The 19,164-nt window shown below is 39.3% G+C and overlaps 1 protein-coding gene across 1 annotated transcript; it reads left to right on the top strand.

Moving 5' to 3' along the window:
* Window positions 1–6,269: 6,269 nt before the first annotated feature.
* ogfr (opioid growth factor receptor) lies at window positions 6,270–18,338 on the top strand. The gene is made up of 7 exons (XM_061735791.1): window positions 6,270–6,548; window positions 7,146–7,211; window positions 7,292–7,373; window positions 7,463–7,541; window positions 10,468–10,534; window positions 14,977–15,125; window positions 15,234–18,338. Exons 1-7 carry the CDS (start codon window positions 6,423–6,425, stop codon window positions 16,315–16,317), a joined length of 1,653 nt encoding a protein of 550 aa, XP_061591775.1. The 5' UTR covers window positions 6,270–6,422; the 3' UTR covers window positions 16,318–18,338.
* Window positions 18,339–19,164: the final 826 nt, after the last annotated feature.

The following is a 19,164-nucleotide window of genomic DNA, read 5'->3' as shown; positions in this document are numbered from 1 at the left end:
GATTGCTCCAATTCAGGATGTGTAAGAGTTGTGTCCAATGTCATATATGGCATTTTTCCACTAGTACCACCTCATCTCGCTTCTACCCGCCACGCCCCCGTCTTGCGCTTTTCCACTAGGGGCTGAGGCGGGTAGAGCCGCTCCAAGCAGATACTTTTTCTGTAACCATTCTGCCGAGGTTCTAACCGGGCTGAGCCGGGACTATTTCTGACGTCATCACCCTCCACGCCACTGATTGGTCGGGGGGCGGGGCGTCAGACGTTTGAATCAGGAAGTGGGAGTCAGCACGAGAGCGACTTGCAGCGATTTTATTATAAAGCGCAAACGTCTGTTTGGTGGTCCAACTCTGAGGTGCAGATGTTCATAAACCTGGTGGCTGACGAGAGAATTAAAAAAGGGATGTAGACGGGCGATAAGGAACAATCAGATCCACAGGCGCTCTGTTTTACTCTCAGCCGCTCGCGGCTCCAGCTGATTTCTCATCTGCGCCGACATGAACAAAGTGGTTGCGCAATCGAGTACGTCCCAGCAGCTTCACCCCAACCCGCCCACTCACCTGGCTGTGGAAAAACAAACGGGGACGAAACGGGTGGAGCCGGGTAGAGGCGTGACGAGCCGAGTCGGGCTGAGGAGGTACTAGTGGAAAAGCGCCAATAGAGTGTTGTGGTTCAACATACCATTGTCCAGTGTCCATCTTATGATTGTTTTGGTGTGCTAGTGCGTGGATGAACTACCAATTTGTCGTGGCCTAGGTAGGCAATGTCCACCCTCTCTCTGGCAGCTTTCAGCTCTGGCATCAGGTCTTTCCTCTTTCGCTTGACCGCATCCGTGAAGTCCTCGTTGATGTAGATTTTTGTTCCTTTAAGAGACTTTGCACGTTGGAGTATCTCCCTGTCCTTGTACCTGAGGAATTTAACAACTACGGGCCTTGGTCTGTCACCTCCGCCGGGCTTCCCTGCGCGGTGGGCTCTCTCCACTTCCACCTTGTGCCTCAGTTGTAATTTCTCCTCCAAGATACTCTTGATTTTCTCCTCCAACTCGGCCCAGGTTTTTCTAGGTGACTCAGGTACTCAAATACGAGGTTGTTGCGTCTCGTCTGTCCCTCCAGGTATTCCATCTTGTCCGGTACAGACAGCAAATTGTCACAGACTTTGTAAACTTCCACCTGTAAGGCTTCACAGCGCTCAGCGTGTATTATTCTGCCCCCCTTCAAGTCGACCACTTCTTTTTGTGTGAACTGTTAGGCTTACTTTGACTTCTTGTATGTCCTTTGATATTGCCTCAAGTCTGCTGTTTGTTGAATCCATAATGATTTGGACAAAGCCTTTGAAGTTTTCTTGTTGTTGTTGCAGAAACGATATAACATGTCTTGGTCTACCCTCTTCTTCATCTAAACTCCACTGTAGCAAGGTGTATTCCTACTTCCAAATGCAGCAGGTAAACCTTTATGAAAACCGACACCAAATTTAATTCAATGTAATGGGAACTGATGAGAAAAGATTGCATTACTCTCTTACTTACTAATTAGTTAATCATTATCTAATAAATAATTCCTCACCCCGATCACATTTCATTAAACCCCTAGTGATTAGCTAACAGTCAATTAAATATGAAATGAGTGGGGAAAAAATTAAGATTTTGATACTTTATATAGTGCTCTGGTTATAATTATTAATAGACAACCATTTAGTAGCACTGTTGCCTCACAGCGAGAAGGTTCCTGGTTTGAAACTCTGCTGGGCCTGTTCTTTTTTGGATTTTGCATGTTCTCCCTGCGTTTGCATGTCTTTTCCAGGTATATCTACAGTCCAATAACGTGTTAGGCTAAATGGTCATTTTCAGATGCCCAAAGTAGTTTGTGTAAACATGTGTGGATGTTTATATGTAGGCCTATGATGGACTGATGATCTATCAAGAGTTTATCCCTGCCTAACTCCTTAAAGAGAGCTGGAACAGGCTTGCGTGGGCTCCCTCCGGCTTCCTCCCACAGTCCAAAAACATGCGTAGTAGGTTCATTGGTGATTCTAAATTGCCCGTAGGTGTGAGTATGTCTGGTTGTTTGTATATATGTGGCCCTGCGATGGACTGGCAACCTGTCCAGGGTGGACCCCTGCCTCTCGCCTGCGATGAGCTGGGATAGACTCCAGCAGACCCCTGTGACCCTGCAAAGGATAAAGCGGGTATACAAAATCGATGGATGGATGGACAATTAAAAACAGTGAGTAAGAATATGTCTGACTTAGGGTAACTAATGAACAAGTAAAGAAGTAATGATCAAGTACTAATTAACTACTCGGGAGGTTCATTTACACCAGTGTTTCTCAATCCTGGTCCTCGTGGGCCCCTGTCCTGCATGTTTTAGATGCTACCCTGCTTCAGCACACCGTGATAAAAGTACCTGTGTCATCAACAGAGCTGTGCAGACCTTGGTGACAAGCTAATGAGGACCTTTAATTAGAATCAGGTGTGTTGGTGCAGGAAAACATCTAAAACATGCAGGACAGGGGCCCACGAGGACCAGGATTGAGAAGCACTGATTTACACCAAAAAGAGTAAATGGATGAAGTCTGTAACTGCTCGGTATCACGTGGCATAACTCATTAATGTCATTAATGGCCAAAGTTCGATTTCCTATTTTGTTCAGAAATAATACAGAAACTCACTTCAGATAAGAAGTGAGTATCACTGATTCACAAGTGCTCATAAACCAGCCACACCTGATATATAATTAATGTAGGACATTGTATTTGTCTAGGAGCTTGCCATTATCTATTATAAGGTCCTCCTCAGAGAGTGATATTGATCTGCTTCTTAATGAAATAACAATTATGTCATCCTTGAAATGTTCCTCACTTTTTTACATTTAACTGACTAATACCATTGACTAATTATTAAATAATAATTAGCTTTATCATACAATGTGATCAGACATTATAAGTGATTAACTATCAGCTGATTCCTCGTGTTAGCCCCCTAAGTAACTGAGCAAAATTCTGTCTCACTTTTAGTACAGTAAAATATAACCTGGCTGGTCCTTCTCCAAAACATTGGAACCATCAACACCCCGTGCCTCAGCCCTGTTTCAACAACATCCAAAAATCTGCTGCTGTCTCATTTCCACAACATTTTCACCTCAATACCCACCCATGAGAAACATGGATGAGAAACACCTCTATAGGTCCGCCCTGCGATAGACTGGCGACCTGTCCAGGGTAAACCCCTGCCTCTCGCCTGTGAAGAGCTGGGATAGGCTCCAGCAGACCCCCGTGACCCTGCACAGGATAAAACGGGTATAGAAAATTGATAGATGGATGGATGAATGTTATAGGTCCCTATGAATTCCTCAACATGGATTTCTCAATGACTCTTCAAAATGTCAAGTGGTAATTGTAAATGTGTTACTTTTTCAAGGATCTGCAATTTTGCTGACTTGGCAGGCACTCACGCAAGCCGAAGGGGTTAGTAAAAATAAAATCAAAACTGTGTATTGCCCCAATTGGACTTCTGTCATCTGTAGGTTGTCTGATATTATTATATACATCATCATGAGGGCCATTTTATATTCCTGCCACAGCCTGTGGAATCGTTGCCTTGCTGCTTCATAAAGACCTGTTATCCATTGTTAATATGTAAATAAATATGGCATCTGTCTCTGCTTTATGCCTGCTCGTTACATAATAGCTAAATGGAGGAGTTTCTTGCTCTTTGCACTTTAACACCCTCAACCAGCACAGCAGTTGTGCCACGTTCATGGGGATCTAAGATTAGAATTATTAAAAACATAAACTCGAATTAAGTGGCAAATAACACTGCGGATGAGATGATTTAACAGTCAGTAGAAGAAGGTTAGACAAAAACTTCAATAACGGCTTCCTGGTCTGTTGATTAACTCAACTGTAGGCTATCAATGATTTCATTGTCATAACAACTGTATATCATGTAAACGAACTGTTTACATAGTGATCATGGAAAGCAGAGACCAAACATTGTAGTTATAGCATTTTATTCCCTCATATTTAGGGTTGCCACCTTTCAGTAATAGAAATAAGGGATGCCCCGATTTCAGCAGCGCAGCCGCCAAAAAAAAGGACATCCCCAAAACTTCTAAACTGCATAGAAATGTATTTATTTTATACGAAAAAATAAAATGCTTTGATTTAAAGTCTAAAGTGCTATAATTGCATTGAACTTGCAAGACTGTACAGACAGCCAACCATACTAGCAACTGAAATAGCCTCCTATGCTCTGTATGTCCACATCAGCCAGGATGTACTGTATGCAGGTAAATATAAATATAGCTACAGGTGAAGGTCGGAAAATTTGAATATGGTGTAAAGCAAAGCAAGATATTTTAAACCTTTATTTGTTATAATTTTGATGACTGAATTATTTATTGATTTTATTTATTTATTTATTTTAAAATATTCACATTTTTTGAGATTTTTTATTTGGGGTTTTCATAAATTGTGAGTCATAATCATCAACATTATAACAAATAAAGGCTTGAAATATCTCACTTTGCATGTAGTGGGAAATAATATATTTGTTTCACCTTTAGTTGAATTTACTACGAATGAAGTTTTGCAATATATTCAAATTTTCAGACCTTCACCTGTATATGATGACATCAATATATAAGAGCATAATATATGTCCGTATTGGTTCAATACGGAACGTAACTTTTAATTCCCAATTACGTAAAGATTCTGTATTTTAAGGGACGGGTGGCAACCCTACTCATATTAGGCTACAACAAAACAAACTTTGATTTTTAACTGTCTTTTTCTTTTTGAGATTGAAGCTGTGGTTCATGTGGCTCATGCCCAGTTAGGTTAGGTGTGTTATGTATGGCAAGCCGTTTTAATATTTAACAGCTAGACTGGATATGTGTTGCAGATATCCGCAATTCAATTCTTCCTAGTTAAAAAGAGCATTTCAGATATCTACAATTACATTCTTCCTATCCACAATTGTCATTTCAGATATCTACAACGTTGTTCTGCCTGGGACAAATGACGTCACCCTTGCCATTCATGTGTTTCTAATTACAGATATCTACAATTCAGTTGCAGATATCCGCAATGTGAATTACGAATATCTGCAACTGAATTACGACTAGCTGTAATTCCAGTTTCAGTTACACAATGAAAAAAAAAATCTTCCTCCTCTAAAATATTATTTTTATTTTTCTCCTGCCTGGCCCTAATACTCTTCCGTAAATTATAGATATCTTGAAATGAATTTTAATTAGAGATATCTCAAATTGGAGATATCTTGAACTTCAATTCTGCCTCGTCAAAATGTAATAACAGATATCTTGAATTAGAGTTTTGACTAGTCAAAATGACATTATAGATATCTTGATATTTGCAGCGCGAGTTCTGACTCAGACCAGAAGGAGAGCACACATTAGGCCCATTTTAAAATCCTTACACTGGCTACCTGTTAGTTTTCGTGTTGATTTTAAAGTTCTTTTATTAGTTTATAAAGCGCTACATGGGCTTGCACCAGAGTATATTTCAGAGATGTTTTTATTCTATGAATCAGGAAGGCCCCTCAGAACCTCTGGCTCTTCCTCTTTAGCTGTTCCACAGAGTAGAACTAAAACATTTGGTGATGCTGCTTTTAGCCACTATGCTCCAAAACTGTGGAAAAGCCTGCCGGAGGATCTGAGAGTAGCTGGAAATGTGGACATTTTTAAACGTAGACTAAAAACTCATCTCTTTGGTCTGGCTTTTATGTAGCATAACATTTTATAGTTTTATTCTGTTTAACATTTTTTAGAGGTATTTGTTTTATTCATTTATCTATTTCTTGTAATGTTTGTATTATTATTATATTTTATTGTTGTGGACTGATTATTTTTTAGCCTTAATTCTTGAACTTTTATCATTATTTAATTTTAATTAATTATATTGTATGTCAGTGTGCATTGGTCTCCCAGTTTTTATTTTTGTTTTTATTATGCTTATTTTTCAGTCAAAATGTTAAGCACTTTGTATTTCTTGTACCTGGATGAAAGGTGCAATACAAATAAAATTTGATTGATTGATTGATTGATTGATTGATTGATTGATTGATTGATTGATTGACAATTCTGACTAGTCACAATGTAATTACGACTAGTCAAAATGCAGTTGTAAATATCAACAATGTTAATTCCAAATCCAAACTTAGCCATTAAATGTTAGAACAGCTTGCTATGGTCGTGTGTCCCAGCGCACCTGAAGGCAGCACGGGCACCTGAAGGCAGCACGGGGCTGTGTACCATGTAAACGATGGTAGCTGCAGAGCAGGTCACGGCCGCTTCAGCTGCACCTGGACATGCGAGTGTGACCCGCTTCTTCCCTGGTTAAAGCCACAGGTCAGGCCAAGGGTTTATTTAGTTGTAGCACAGTCTTCAAAAAAGCTCCTTTTTAACGATGGACGACGACTGTGTGTGCGAGTACGACTCGACCTGGGACTCGGAGAGTGATGGAGAGGAGCCGGCCGGAGAGAGCCAGCCCCGCCGCTCCAACCCGGACAGAAACAAGTCCTCCTGGGCCATAGTACGTACTCTTATTACTGCCAGTCTAACCAGAATGCACCCACATCGTATCACGTTGGTTTCCAGTGTATTGCCGGACACGTAGCTGGTGTTTATGCCCTCAATGTGAAGCTAATGTTAGCCTGAATTATGGTTCCGCGTTAAATCGACGCAGAGACTACGCCGTAGGGTACGGCGTAGGGTACGCGGCAACCGCGCCGTACGACGCGCGTCGCCGCGTCCCTACGCTATAGGCTCTGCGTCGGTGTAACGCGGAACCATAAATCAGCCTTTAGCCTCTCTGCCGCAGCCCTCGTTAGCTGGCCCCGCTAGCCGCGGACATTAGCTCACTTTTGACTTTCACTTACACATATTTAGGACTGTGCATTTTAAATTAACAACACTCTCGAGTTTTTACTAATACGCGGAGAAGAATATTTCAGAAAATGATTTGTTGTGTTGTTATTGGCCGTTTTATAGAGTGACGTGCGACCTTTTTCAACCCCTTATGATGTTTTTAAATGACTATGTAGTCGCTGTGATGTTAATATCAATAAACTGTTCCTTCCTTACAAATGCTAAAAAAAAAATGTCTGATGCACATGAATTGAACTTGCAGTGGCATCACACGCCCAGAAATATGAGGGCAGCAAAGGACATGCAGAACTACAGGAGAGGATACCCTGTAAGTAGCAGCTGGACGCAAAACACACATCCATGCTTCCATTTAGGGTCATTAATTATGCCTTTTGTTCGTTTAAACAGAATCTAACAGATGAAGAGTGTGCAGAGGACAAAATGAATAATTTACAATTCTATCTGAATAAGTTTCCCTCCTCTCCAGATGGTAGGACATTTACACGTTATCGCAAGATATGTTCTGTTTTTGGGAAAGTTGGGCATGTTATGAGTGTCTTTATTTCTTATTTGGCACAGATGTCTACATTGAGTCATTTCTCAAAGAATGGAGAAATGATTACAAAAGACTGGAGAGGGTTCACTCTTACATACAGTGGTATGTACTGTTTGAGTCTTTTGAGTGTGTTTGGCCTGTGACTAATGTAATGCAAAGAAATGTAAAACTTACTTAGACATCAGCGGTCTGAGACATTTAGAGCATGCTTCACAGTCTTGGGCAACCCCAAATAATCTGTTAGCGAGCACTGTTTCCCAAATTTATCTACATGGCAAATTACAAATGCAAATGGTGGAGTGTTCACGCTCTCTAGCTGACATTCATTCACACGCTGACTGTCAATAATATTTCACCAAAAGGATGGACACTTACTGCGCTCATTGTATTTATTTTTCCCAATTTGGTGACCAATACTTAAATTCTCCCAATAATGCTGAAGATATTTTAGGGAAGCATGAAGATGCTTCACTGACATAATCAAGGGACTGTATTTCCATGCAATTAAGTTGTCATTGTCAGTATTCATATTTTCAGTCACATGACTTAGTTGTTGGCGCCATCTTGAGGACCGTTGTGTAGCCTGTTCTCGGTCAGGAAGTCCTCAAGGCATTCAAAAGCACCGAAGCCTATCACTGTTTTACTTTAGGATGGGTTAATGATCCCCAAATGTATCATCTTGAGGCAAAGAAGATGTTCTTGATCACAGGAAGGGTAATTAGCTGTCAAACAACCAATACTAACATTATACAATAGCATAAGCCATATTTACATTAGCTACATTAGCTTGTTGGCTTTGGGTCGGTGCTTCCATTGAACGGTGTTGCTCGAATAAGCATAATTCTTATAACTTTCCGTGTCTCGTCCAGCAAGAATTCTTTTGAAAACAACGAAAAAGAAATCTCAATGTTGAACAAGATGGACAAAAGCAACTTTAGTCTTGGACAAATAATGGCGATTGCCACTACCAGTTATTAAAAAAGATAGTCAGATGATGATGACAGTGGATGATCAATCAAATGATTATTCAGAAGCAAAGTCCTTATGTAATGCTTAACGATTAAGTAATGTTATAGCACAACTACGTCATCATAACGAGGCGAAAAACAGCTGGAAACTGGATTTTGATCACTTTAGGTTGACCGACTAGATCCATCGCTTTTTTAAAGGCCATTACGTTGAGATTTACTGTTACCACAGCCCAGCAGCAGTCAGTCCTAATGATGGTGCCGTGACATCACATGAAACCCATGTATAGCAGTTGTTACCAGATTCATAAATTCAGGAAGTACACATTTATTTGTATTAATTTATTTATTAAGACCATGTTACTGCAAAACAAATAATACATTTCTTTTTTTCCATTCACTTATGGCTTAACTTATGGCAGCGCACACAGGGAACTGCATTTTTGGTGTCTACTTTTGCATAGCACAATTGGACTACGCATGACACCTATGATGTCTCTAGCGTTTATACTTGTGCGTTATTACCGTAAAACACCAAATAAAGGCCCAGGCTTTTATTTACTTAAATCGCTCAAATCAACAGGCGCTTATTAGGGATCTGTCTTTTATTAATTGTTTGTCTCCATTCAACCCAAATCTTATTGTGCATCTTCGGACACTGAAGCAGTTCCTCTTCAGGAATCGATCTAGCCAGCCAGCGCTAGCCGCGAAAGGATTCTCGTTGTCAGCTATGGTCTGATAAAACTCTTCCCATTACTCGTGTAGTCTTCCACGACTCACGCTGGTGACTGGATCGCTTGCTATCCAAGCTAAGAGAAAAGGAAGAGAAAACAGAGCTAGAGGCTACAAGGCCCCCCCCCCTTTTTTTTTTTTTTTTTGCCTTTTTCTTACACAAGCCATTTAACACATCAGTGAGGTTCAATTCAATGTTATTTATATAGTGTGTATTACAACAGAAGTTGTCTCTAGGCGCTTTCTAGAGACCCAGAACACGACCCCTGAGCAATTATTACATAAACATGCCCATCTGGCTAGATGTCACTCTAAAATTAAATAGTCACACACTTTTCAAATTGTTTAAGATTATTTGTTTATGTTTAGGTAGACTACATTTGCATACAGGAGAATATTTTTTTTGTCCACCAGAAAAACAATGTTTGCCCCGGCCTTTATTTGAGATGCACGTTTAATATTAAAAATATTATGCTACACCTGGCGGATAATTGGGACCGGCTGCAAATTGGGACTCTGCCATTATTTGAAGTTTTACGGTATTTGTGTAGCTCTATAATTACACCACCAACCACTAGGCAACACCGTTGCTTGCTGTGCCAAGTGCACTTTTTTTACATCCTGTTTGCTCATACGTGGCAATGGAGCAAACAAAGTATATTTCGTGCAAGTTGGAACTGGTAAATGCTGAGCATTGATGTAGAACTACAAATCTGGTTTAAGAATGAAGTTGTCCATTAAAGCACTGCATTTACCATATACAAACACATGTAGCTGAATTAAAGGAAGAATTATTTCTTAAAATTTCTAATTTTAATGCCCATCTACCTCTTTGAGACATTTGTAAGATACAGAGTTAGATTAACATGTTTAGATCATGTCTTGTCCAAAGCTTTTTAAACGTTTAAAAAATTAAATATAATGAACATTGAACTTTTTGCTGTGCTAAGGAATGCAGGTGTACAGTATTTATTGAGTGCAAAAATTGATTAATTCAGTAAATCAATGTGATTCAATCCATGTCTGGTAATGTTCTAAAAAAACTTTTGACTTTGGTTTATTTGGCAAATTTGAAAATCTGCTTATCTTATGATAAGAATGCATTTACATTTCCACTAAAACAATTTATTACTGTGATGTGTTTTCATAAACCATATACTTCAGGGGTTACTGCTTCAAATATGTACTTCACATGTTTTATCAAGGAGGAAGATAAAGTTGTTTTTTTTTTTTTTAAAGTTCTGTAATATACATTAAGCTAGCGTGGTTTCATTAAGTGTTTTCTGTTTATTCTGTTTATTCCGTCATGAACTATCTGCTCATACCAGGCTGTTTCCACTGCGAGAACCAGGGGTTAATTATATGGCTTCAGAACTCACCAAGAAGGAAATTGAGGTAAGTACATCATCTTTAAACACTAAAGCCCTGGTTGCTTAATATTTCAGTAATTAATGGCATCCAGTTTGTAATAAAAAAATGAAGCAATCCAATAAACTTCTCTGAGCATATTAATCGCACAAATTTCATCACAGTAACAGCCAAAGTCAAATTTATTGAGGCGTGTTTCCACTAGCCGGACTTCAGGATAGATTTTTCGGGGCCGAGCCGTTTGTGTGTTTCTCCAATACTACGAACGGCCCTCTAAAAGTGGCATTCAGGAACACTACAGGGTGAAAAACAGCCCAGTAGTGGGAGAGGTACTCAAGTTGGCCAAAAGGAGCCTCCTGGCAGAGGGTTAGTGCTGATGGGGATTTCTAAATTACATTCAGAGCTCTCACATGAACATAAATCCTGTGACCACAATTCCTTCAATGAGGCCACAAACAGCTGGAAACTAGATTTTCATGGCTTTAGATTGACTAGTTACGTCACATCAAGCGCTACCAGAGACATACAAAAGCAAAAAAAAAACTTTCCATTCCACTTTTGTGATAAACTGGATTATCAACGCATCTGAAAAACCGCTTTGGCAGTTTTGTCGAATTAGAGGCGCTTCCATAAAGGTTTTTCTTTGCGATATTTAGGTTTTACTAGTGGCCAAGATGAAAAAGCGACAATTGGTACCTCACACTTATCAAAAATATATTTGGAGAAATGGCAAGATCGATTTGCGGCAGCAGCTGGCGGAAGTTGCCACAGCTGCCAGAGGCTACTGGCAGCTCTCACAAACTGCAAATTGTAACATCATGTACACCTTGATACCACAGTTTACACCACACCAATTATGTTTATGATCTACAATACAATGATCAATAGCATTTTTATATATATATATATATATATATATATATATATATATACATATACATTTTTTACCCTTATAGATTTTTCACAGTTGTTGGACCCTGAAAAAACAGCTTCAGAAATGTGTTAACAATGATCACAATTGACAAAGGAAACAAATGCTGGTTGTCACATACGATATTGATCTACCTGTGATTTGAATGAAAAATCCTTGTCACATTTAACTGGGATACATATATTAAAACGAATTTAAAAAAATGTAATAAAATACTTAATTTATGAACACTATTAAGACATTTATGTGTAAAATAATATAAAAGTATGGTATGAGTATGTTTGTCAATGAGTTGAGAAACACAATCATTTTGTGGAACCGAGAGAAGGCCATGTAGCATTCAATTTTAGATGATAAAACCGTGACATGTGGTCCTTTTTTTTTTTTTTTTAATAATTTTAAATTCTGTGTACAGTAATCCCTCGTTTTTCGTGGGGGTTACGTTCCAAAAAGAACCCGTGATAGGTGAAATCTGCGAAGTAGACTTTTTATTTTACAATTATTATACAAGGCTTGAAATTGCGGAGATCAGCAACGCCCCACCACGACCCGATTAATTGGATTTGAACGGGAGAAAATGAAAAATGATTATGAAAAAAAAGTACAATAAGTACAGTAGGACAAATTGTGACTCGTGCATATTTCACTGATCTTCTGACTGCCGCTGCATCCTGACTCGCTCTGTAGCGTCTTTTTTAAAGCCCGTGGTGCAGGTGTGTTTTTTCCAGAGAAAAACATAGTTATGGGCCGTTGTTGTAGTTCTTTTTTCTTCTTGGCAAAAAGATTCTTATAAACCGACATGCCACCATCGATTATATTTGAAAACTGTAATGAACGATTCATCAAAGTGTCCCATTCTTGAGCTGCTCGCTGAAGTTCATTGAACGTTCTCAGCATTGTTGCTAAGCAACCAACGTTATTGACACAGGAAGTGAAGAAGCCGGGAGACTATTTAGCCAATCATAATGCAGAACACAATGCAAATCCGCGAAGCAGCGAGACCGTGAAAGGTGAACCGCGTTATAGCGAGGGATTACTAGATACCTATATAAATAATAATAATTTAAAAGCTCCAAGGATACACATTTTGATCTATCCATTATTTTTTATTAGTTATTCAACTGTGTTCAGGAAGATGACATAATCCTCGTCAAATTTCACAGACTTTTTAGTTTTTATCTTATCATTTTAGAACAGAACATCTCATAGTCCGTTTTCTTTTGAAAGACAAAAATCAAAGTTTAGCTGCGGTGGTGTGGGACGAAATGACTGCGGTTACAACGCTGCGCTGTCCACGCCATAGGTAAATCTATGGGAATGTTAGTGTTACAGGAACGAGCCAGATGGCTCAACCTGACTAACCTGTCAGACAGAGAACGGGAGGACATCCTGGATATGCCGATTGTTCCTGATGGCCTTTTTGGTACGGCTCTTGCTTCTAGGGCTGCAACGATTCCTTGAGTACAAAAACTGATTGAGGAATTTCCTCTGCCTCGGAGCCTCGTAGAATTAAAAATAAAGTTAAAGCTCACGTTTCGCACAGATTCTTTTTAATATGACACAATGTCTTTACATGTACGCGGCGTGTCCCCTATAAATGGGGAAGAAGAAGACGGCAGGCGTTTCGTAACGTCTGTGAACAGTTTTTCTGTACAGACAGCAGGACGGAAAACAGTGATGACGACAACAAAAAAACGCAGCAAAGCGAAAGTAATAAGAGGAATAGACAGAAGATATCGAAGGTGTGGGATCATATTTAAATAAAAAATTAAGCTCCCGGTCCACATTGTGAGAGACTCTTGTTCCAAGTCACGGTCCACAGCCAAGCATTTCTGTTTAAACATTGCACAATTTAAAGGCGGTGTTTAAAAACTTTTTTATTTTATTTTTGATAAGTGGGAAACAATTATATTTATTTTTATTTAACTTTTTGTCTCAGGAAATGTTAAGTTTGAAGTAATTTTATTTATTTTTATTGGAAAATTTAACAAACGGTTTACTAGTTTGCATGACATGTTAATAAATGTCAATTTTTCTTATACAGGAAACAAATCGGTTGTGTTTATTAAGTGATCTGTCTTTTTTTCTATTGTATATTTATAATTGGACTTTAATTAAGCAAAAGTTTTATCCGATTAATCGATGGAACATTTGATAGAATAATCGATTACCAAACTATTCAATTGCTGCAGACCTACTGTATTTTCCGCATTCCATATTTTTATGACACACTTAAAATCCTTAAGTTTTCTAAAAAAAAACAGCATTGCACACTATAATCCGGGGCACCTTATGTATGAATTATGTTGTGCTTACTGACCTCAAACCAATTTTATGAGGTACGCTGCGCTCAAAAATAATGCAGTTTTAGTGTGACTTTCGTAAGCAACAAAGCTGCTCCGCTTGGTTGATGGTCTGACTGTTCAGCTGACACATTACAGTCGGCCCTTGGTTGGATACAGGTTGCAATGTCAGACAACGGTAGATAACTAATTATGTAGTGCTGGCAAGCCACCATCATCCAACATCTAGTCAACGTTACCTTACCATAATTAGACGTCAAGCTAACGTTTCACCCTAAACCGAATTTTCAAATCTATATTATAATCAAATGTTGGAATGCTTGTTCCAACCTCACACTAACTTCAGGTGTCCGTTATCGCTGGCAACGATGTTCCAATCAGAGAACAGGATGTAGTACGACACTTACCGTCTCCACTTTTTATTTTTGGAAGACGAATGATTTAAAATGTGAGAGTATTTTTCTGTTTTTGTTAAAGCTGAACGATATTCTGAGTTATCTTGCCACTAGTAAAATCTAAATATCGCAAAGAAAAACCTTTTATGGAAGTGCCTCTAATTCGAAAAAACTGCCAAATCCTGCAAAGACCTTTTTATGCTTTGGCCAGTGGTATAGAACAAGGCAAAAAAGAGGAATGCAGCAGAAGAACAAAGAGAATAAGAAACACATTAACAATGGATGCTACGTATGTTTTTTTTTTTTTTTTTTTTTTTGCTAAGTATTTTTAAGCGTAGCGATTGAGATCAAAAGAAAATCCCCTGCCGTACCTATATAATGGTGTAATATGCCAACAAGACCTAAACAGACAATCCAATGTTTTTTTTCATGTAATCTCCTAACTTCATTAAATGCAATGCATCATAGCAAAATGTCCAGCCCAAATACCTAATTAAACCAAGGGCTATATTTTTAGACCTATGCTCAAAAACGTTGCAAAAACGTTTTATGCTTTGGCCAGTGGCATAGTACAAGGCAAAAAAGAATAATGCAACAGAAGAACAAAGAGAATAAGAAACACGTTAACAATGGATGCTACGACTTTTAGGCATGAAAAAGGCATGTTAATTTAACTATCCAAAATCTTAACATTTTTTAAACAATGTTAATGATCCTGTGGGATGGGATAGATGGATAAATAGATACAGAAATGTTGTTCTTGTTATCATAAATTGTGTAGGAATATAAAATGTTATATATATATTTATTTGTTTTACCTCCATTGTGTATGCCCACCAGGCCTTTAAGAAGAGTGAAGAGGCCAAAGGGAGACTAGTGGAGTCATATGAACTTATGCTGGGTTTCTATGGCATGCGCTTGTTCAACAAAGACACGGGTGAAGTGAAACGTGCTGAAAATTGGAAGGAGCGCTTTGGAAACCTGGAGAGGTAATTTTGTTTTTGTTTTTTTTTCTTAATCTCCTGTCAGTAATTTTCAGTAATATTTACCTCCTTTGTCATTTGTAAATGGAGCTTCAACTGTCTCATATTTTGCAGGAATATGCACAACAACTTGCGTATTACTCGGATCCTGAAAAGCCTGGGAGAGCTGGGCTTTGAGCACTATCAAGCTCCACTTGTGCGCTTCTTTCTGGAGGAGACTCTGGTCAAGAAGACGCTGAGCAGTGTCAAACGCAGTGTTCTTGATTACTTTCTGTTTGCCGTGCTGGATAAACAGCAACGCCAGGAGCTTGTGCGTTTTGCTTACCTTCACTTTGAGCCAAAGGACAAGTTTGTATGGTGTCCCAGAAAGATTCAAAAACAGTTCAGAAAGGCAGAGAAAAGATCTGATGCTGTTGGGAATGGAGATGGAAAAGACGAAGTCTATTCACGGGTTAAAAACAAAGATGGAGAAGCAGGAGTGCAGCAGAAAGAGGATGGACTGGATGTTGTTGCTAAGGCTCAAAAAGGAACTGATAAAATCAGGGACAAATGCAAACAGCCTGAGATGTCCTCAGAGCCGCAAACAGAATCTGAAGCAGTCGGAAATGGAAATGTGATGGACTTTAGTAATGAAATTGTGAGGAATGGAAGTCACTCGCCCGATGATGATCATAAAATGAATCAGTCGCTCAGTCTCGACATTGTATCAACAAAGACAGAGCTCTGTGTTGACGGTGAGCAGAAGTTTATAAGCAACCTTAAGGACATCACCCAGGATGCTGATATTATGCAAACAGATGGGGACATAGACACTGAAAAAACGCAGAAAAAGAAGAGAGAAGACGACAAAGTCCTGCTACACAACTGTCCTGCTGAAAATTCAGACGGCGCACCTGTGGAACAGGGTGTAGCTGTGAAAGCCACAGTTCAGATGAGCCCATCCGTCCAAACTCCTGTTAAGACCTCTAAACACTCGCCCTCTCCGTCTTCTGAAAGGGAGGGGAAAATCCCACGGACTGATTTTAGTCAAGTGTCTGTTAAAAAGGAGGAGGAAGAAACATTGCAGGGAAATATTATGGCAACAAACGGGATGAAAAGCAGCAAAGGCGAGGATGAACCGAAGGATGGGAAGGAGTGTGAGGATTTTAATATGGAATTAAATCCCTCAAGTTCAGACCAAAATGCGGTGAAATTATGACTCAACAATGATTTGAGATTACCTATGAATTTAAATACACATAATGACTTTCGGAGACTTCTAGGCCTTATTTCTACTATATTTGATGTAAAGATATTGATTCTTTTCACTTTGAAGGAATATATGAATGGATGAATTCACCAAATATGGGACTTGGCTTATGGTATGCTACATCTTTGATGATTTTTCTAAACAAATCCAGAAAGACCAAAACAAGCAGCGTGTTAATCAAACCCAAATATTTTACATTTCCTCTGTTTGTTTACAACATAAAGCTCTTTGACACCAGTAGAAAACTCTTAGGCTACGTTCACACTGCAGTCCTTAATGCTCAATTCCGATTTTTTCCTATATCCGATTTTTTTGTGTGGCTGTTCACACTATCTTTTAAAATGTGTCCTATATCCGACTCGAGTGTGAACGCATCGCGGCCCTGAACTGACCCGCATGCGCAGAGGCGTGGGATGATGACTGATGGATTTGCATCCAACTTTCAGTCAGGTGCCTATGAACTGCCAATTATCCATCAAGCTCCACAATTATCATGTTAACATTAAATCAGATAGATTTGGCAAGGACGTTTCTCTTGCATCTCTATCATTATGCGGGCATGAATTCTCGGAGTTTTGCGGGAGCGGATGAAAACACTGCGGGCGCGGGCGGGAGTGGAACACACACGTTGCGGGTGCGGGCGTTAATGGTCAGAAATGCAGCGGGAGCGGGATGAAGAAAACAGTCCCGCTATAGCAGGGCTCTAGCTCCGCTCCCCGGAGTGTCAGCTCTGCTCTCCGGCGTTCAGCTGGGTTTATCACCTAACACACGGTCCAGCTCGTTGTAAAACGGGCAGGTTATGCGACCACGACCGCTTCACTGATTTGAATCCTTAGCTTCTTTATTTAGTAATATGCTTAAACTCAGCCGGTTGTCTTGTCTGATCTGAGGTTGTAGGCGAAAAAGAGGTGAGCGGTGGGGAGGTGAGGAGGAGAGGCGGAGGAGGGGAGGAGGAGAGGCGGAGGCGGCCCGGAAGGACCCCCGCCGTCTCCCGTGTCTCCCCCGCGGCTCGGGGCTCTGCGTGTGACGTCAAAGTCGCATTAATTCCGACCTGCCTGTTCACACTGAGGTCGCATTGCAAAACATCAGACCTGTATCCGATTTAGAACCACATATGGAAGCGACCTGAATCTGATTTGAAAAGATCAGATTCCATGTGACTTGTGCTGTTCACACTGTCATAAACAAATCGGATCTGAGTCACATATGAGCAAAAAATCGGATTTGGGTCACTTGGGAACTGCAGTGTGAACGTAGCCTTATTCTTGTATGATTTTACTCTCCAACAGGAGCAGTTGGACAGATGGTACATGATAACCTTTCAACAGTTCCTGAATTGGCTAATTTCATATCTTGTTTTGGTCTTTTTATTTATTGGATTTGTAGACATTTGTAATTGAGACAGAGATGTATAATTTTGGTCTCAAGTGTTTTGAGATTTAAATGACAGACTGCAACAAGAATTTAATATCTCTGCAGAGTACATGAAGCACTACTATAAATGAAAAGGAAGATCACTGTTTTTAATACTAATACATTGGCAGATCAAATCTTTTGCACTGAATACAAGTCTGAAGATCATTTTCCCTGTTTTAAGCGGTTTTTGTGTTCGTCGAACAATGTCTGCTGGAGTTTTTTATATTTATCTTCTGATCCTGCTGTTCAAATGGCATTGAAGCAGGATGTGATTTAAGTCATATTTCAGCAACGTGGCGAAGTCTGTATGCTGACTTCTAAACAACTGAACGCCTTGCCAAAAATGTGATGACTGGTTGATTGTAAAATATGTTTGCAAAAAATGATAAAGCTCTGGCTATAATTTAGTCTACTGTACATTCGTTTGTAATTGGCGCAGTTTGTGGAATTACACATTTTGACATTAATGCATCTTTATTTGCATTTAATTTCTGCCATTATCATTGTTACTGTATTGACCTGATGAAATAATAAATTTATACCCCCCCCACAAATTCTTGGCTGTTAAGAAAATAAACACGTTTTCAGATTCTTTTGACATCAGACTGCTCTTTGCCAAAGGATCCACATAAAAAATGTTCTAGGATGACTGGTTCATCCAGAGATTGTCAGTAAAAGATGGTAGGCCTTTTTTTTTTTATTTGTCTAGCTGGCATTAAACAGTGCATCAACTTAAGTTCTTGGGGCTTTAGGGTCAACATTAGGATCCAAGTTGCAAAGTCTTGGTGACATAAGATGCAAAGCTCAAGTGAGACACAAACTAATAGTTAAATAAAAAGTTAGGTTAGATTAAAAACATATCAAGGTAACTCAGTCAACAAAAAGTGCCAGTAATTCAGTGATTCATGAATTGTATTCTTTTTCAAGCAAAAATGCCAAAAATGAAGTTCTTCAAACAGTGAAGATGTGCTTCACTGACTAATTATCAAATGAAGAAAATAAACTAGTGATTAATTTATAGTGAAATTAATCAAACTCTCCAGCTGCAGGTTAAGTTCCACTAATACTACTGTGTATGCGGTGCTGTTTGTAAAGCACCTCATGCTAAAAATGACAGCAACATTTTATCACATCCAAATCATGCTTATAAAAGTGTTGTGATTTTTGTAAGTCACTTTTTAGCACATATACAACAATATTTGTTGACTTGGAAATACATCAAAACTTTATTCTAAAAGAAAGCGGCCAGTAAAGAGAGTTTACATAATAATCTAGTGTTAACAGGGGCGAACAGTAGCTAGATTCTGGACCAGTTGGAGACAGAAGGAGAGACTGGTCAGTCCCACTACAGTATAAAGGGAGTTGCAGTAGCGTAGTCTA

The sequence above is a fragment of the Cololabis saira genome, chromosome 12 (genome assembly GCF_033807715.1).
Source record: "Cololabis saira isolate AMF1-May2022 chromosome 12, fColSai1.1, whole genome shotgun sequence".
Classification (NCBI taxonomy): domain Eukaryota; kingdom Metazoa; phylum Chordata; class Actinopteri; order Beloniformes; family Belonidae; genus Cololabis; species Cololabis saira.
The sequence above is the reverse complement of the archived record's forward strand: the minus strand, read 5'-3'. Positions and strand labels throughout refer to the sequence as shown.

What these genes read in the sequence shown, in the direction of transcription:
- ogfr (XM_061735791.1), top strand. Translation starts at nt 6,423, where the DNA reads ATGGACGACGACTGTGTGTGCGAGTACGACTCGACCTGGGACTCGGAG. An exon ending in ACAAGTCCTCCTGGGCCATA is followed by an intron (nt 6,549 to 7,145) that starts GTACGTACTCTT and finishes TTGAACTTGCAG; the next exon opens with TGGCATCACACGCCCAGAAA. An exon ending in TCACCAAGAAGGAAATTGAG is followed by an intron (nt 10,535 to 14,976) that starts GTAAGTACATCA and finishes TATGCCCACCAG; the next exon opens with GCCTTTAAGAAGAGTGAAGA.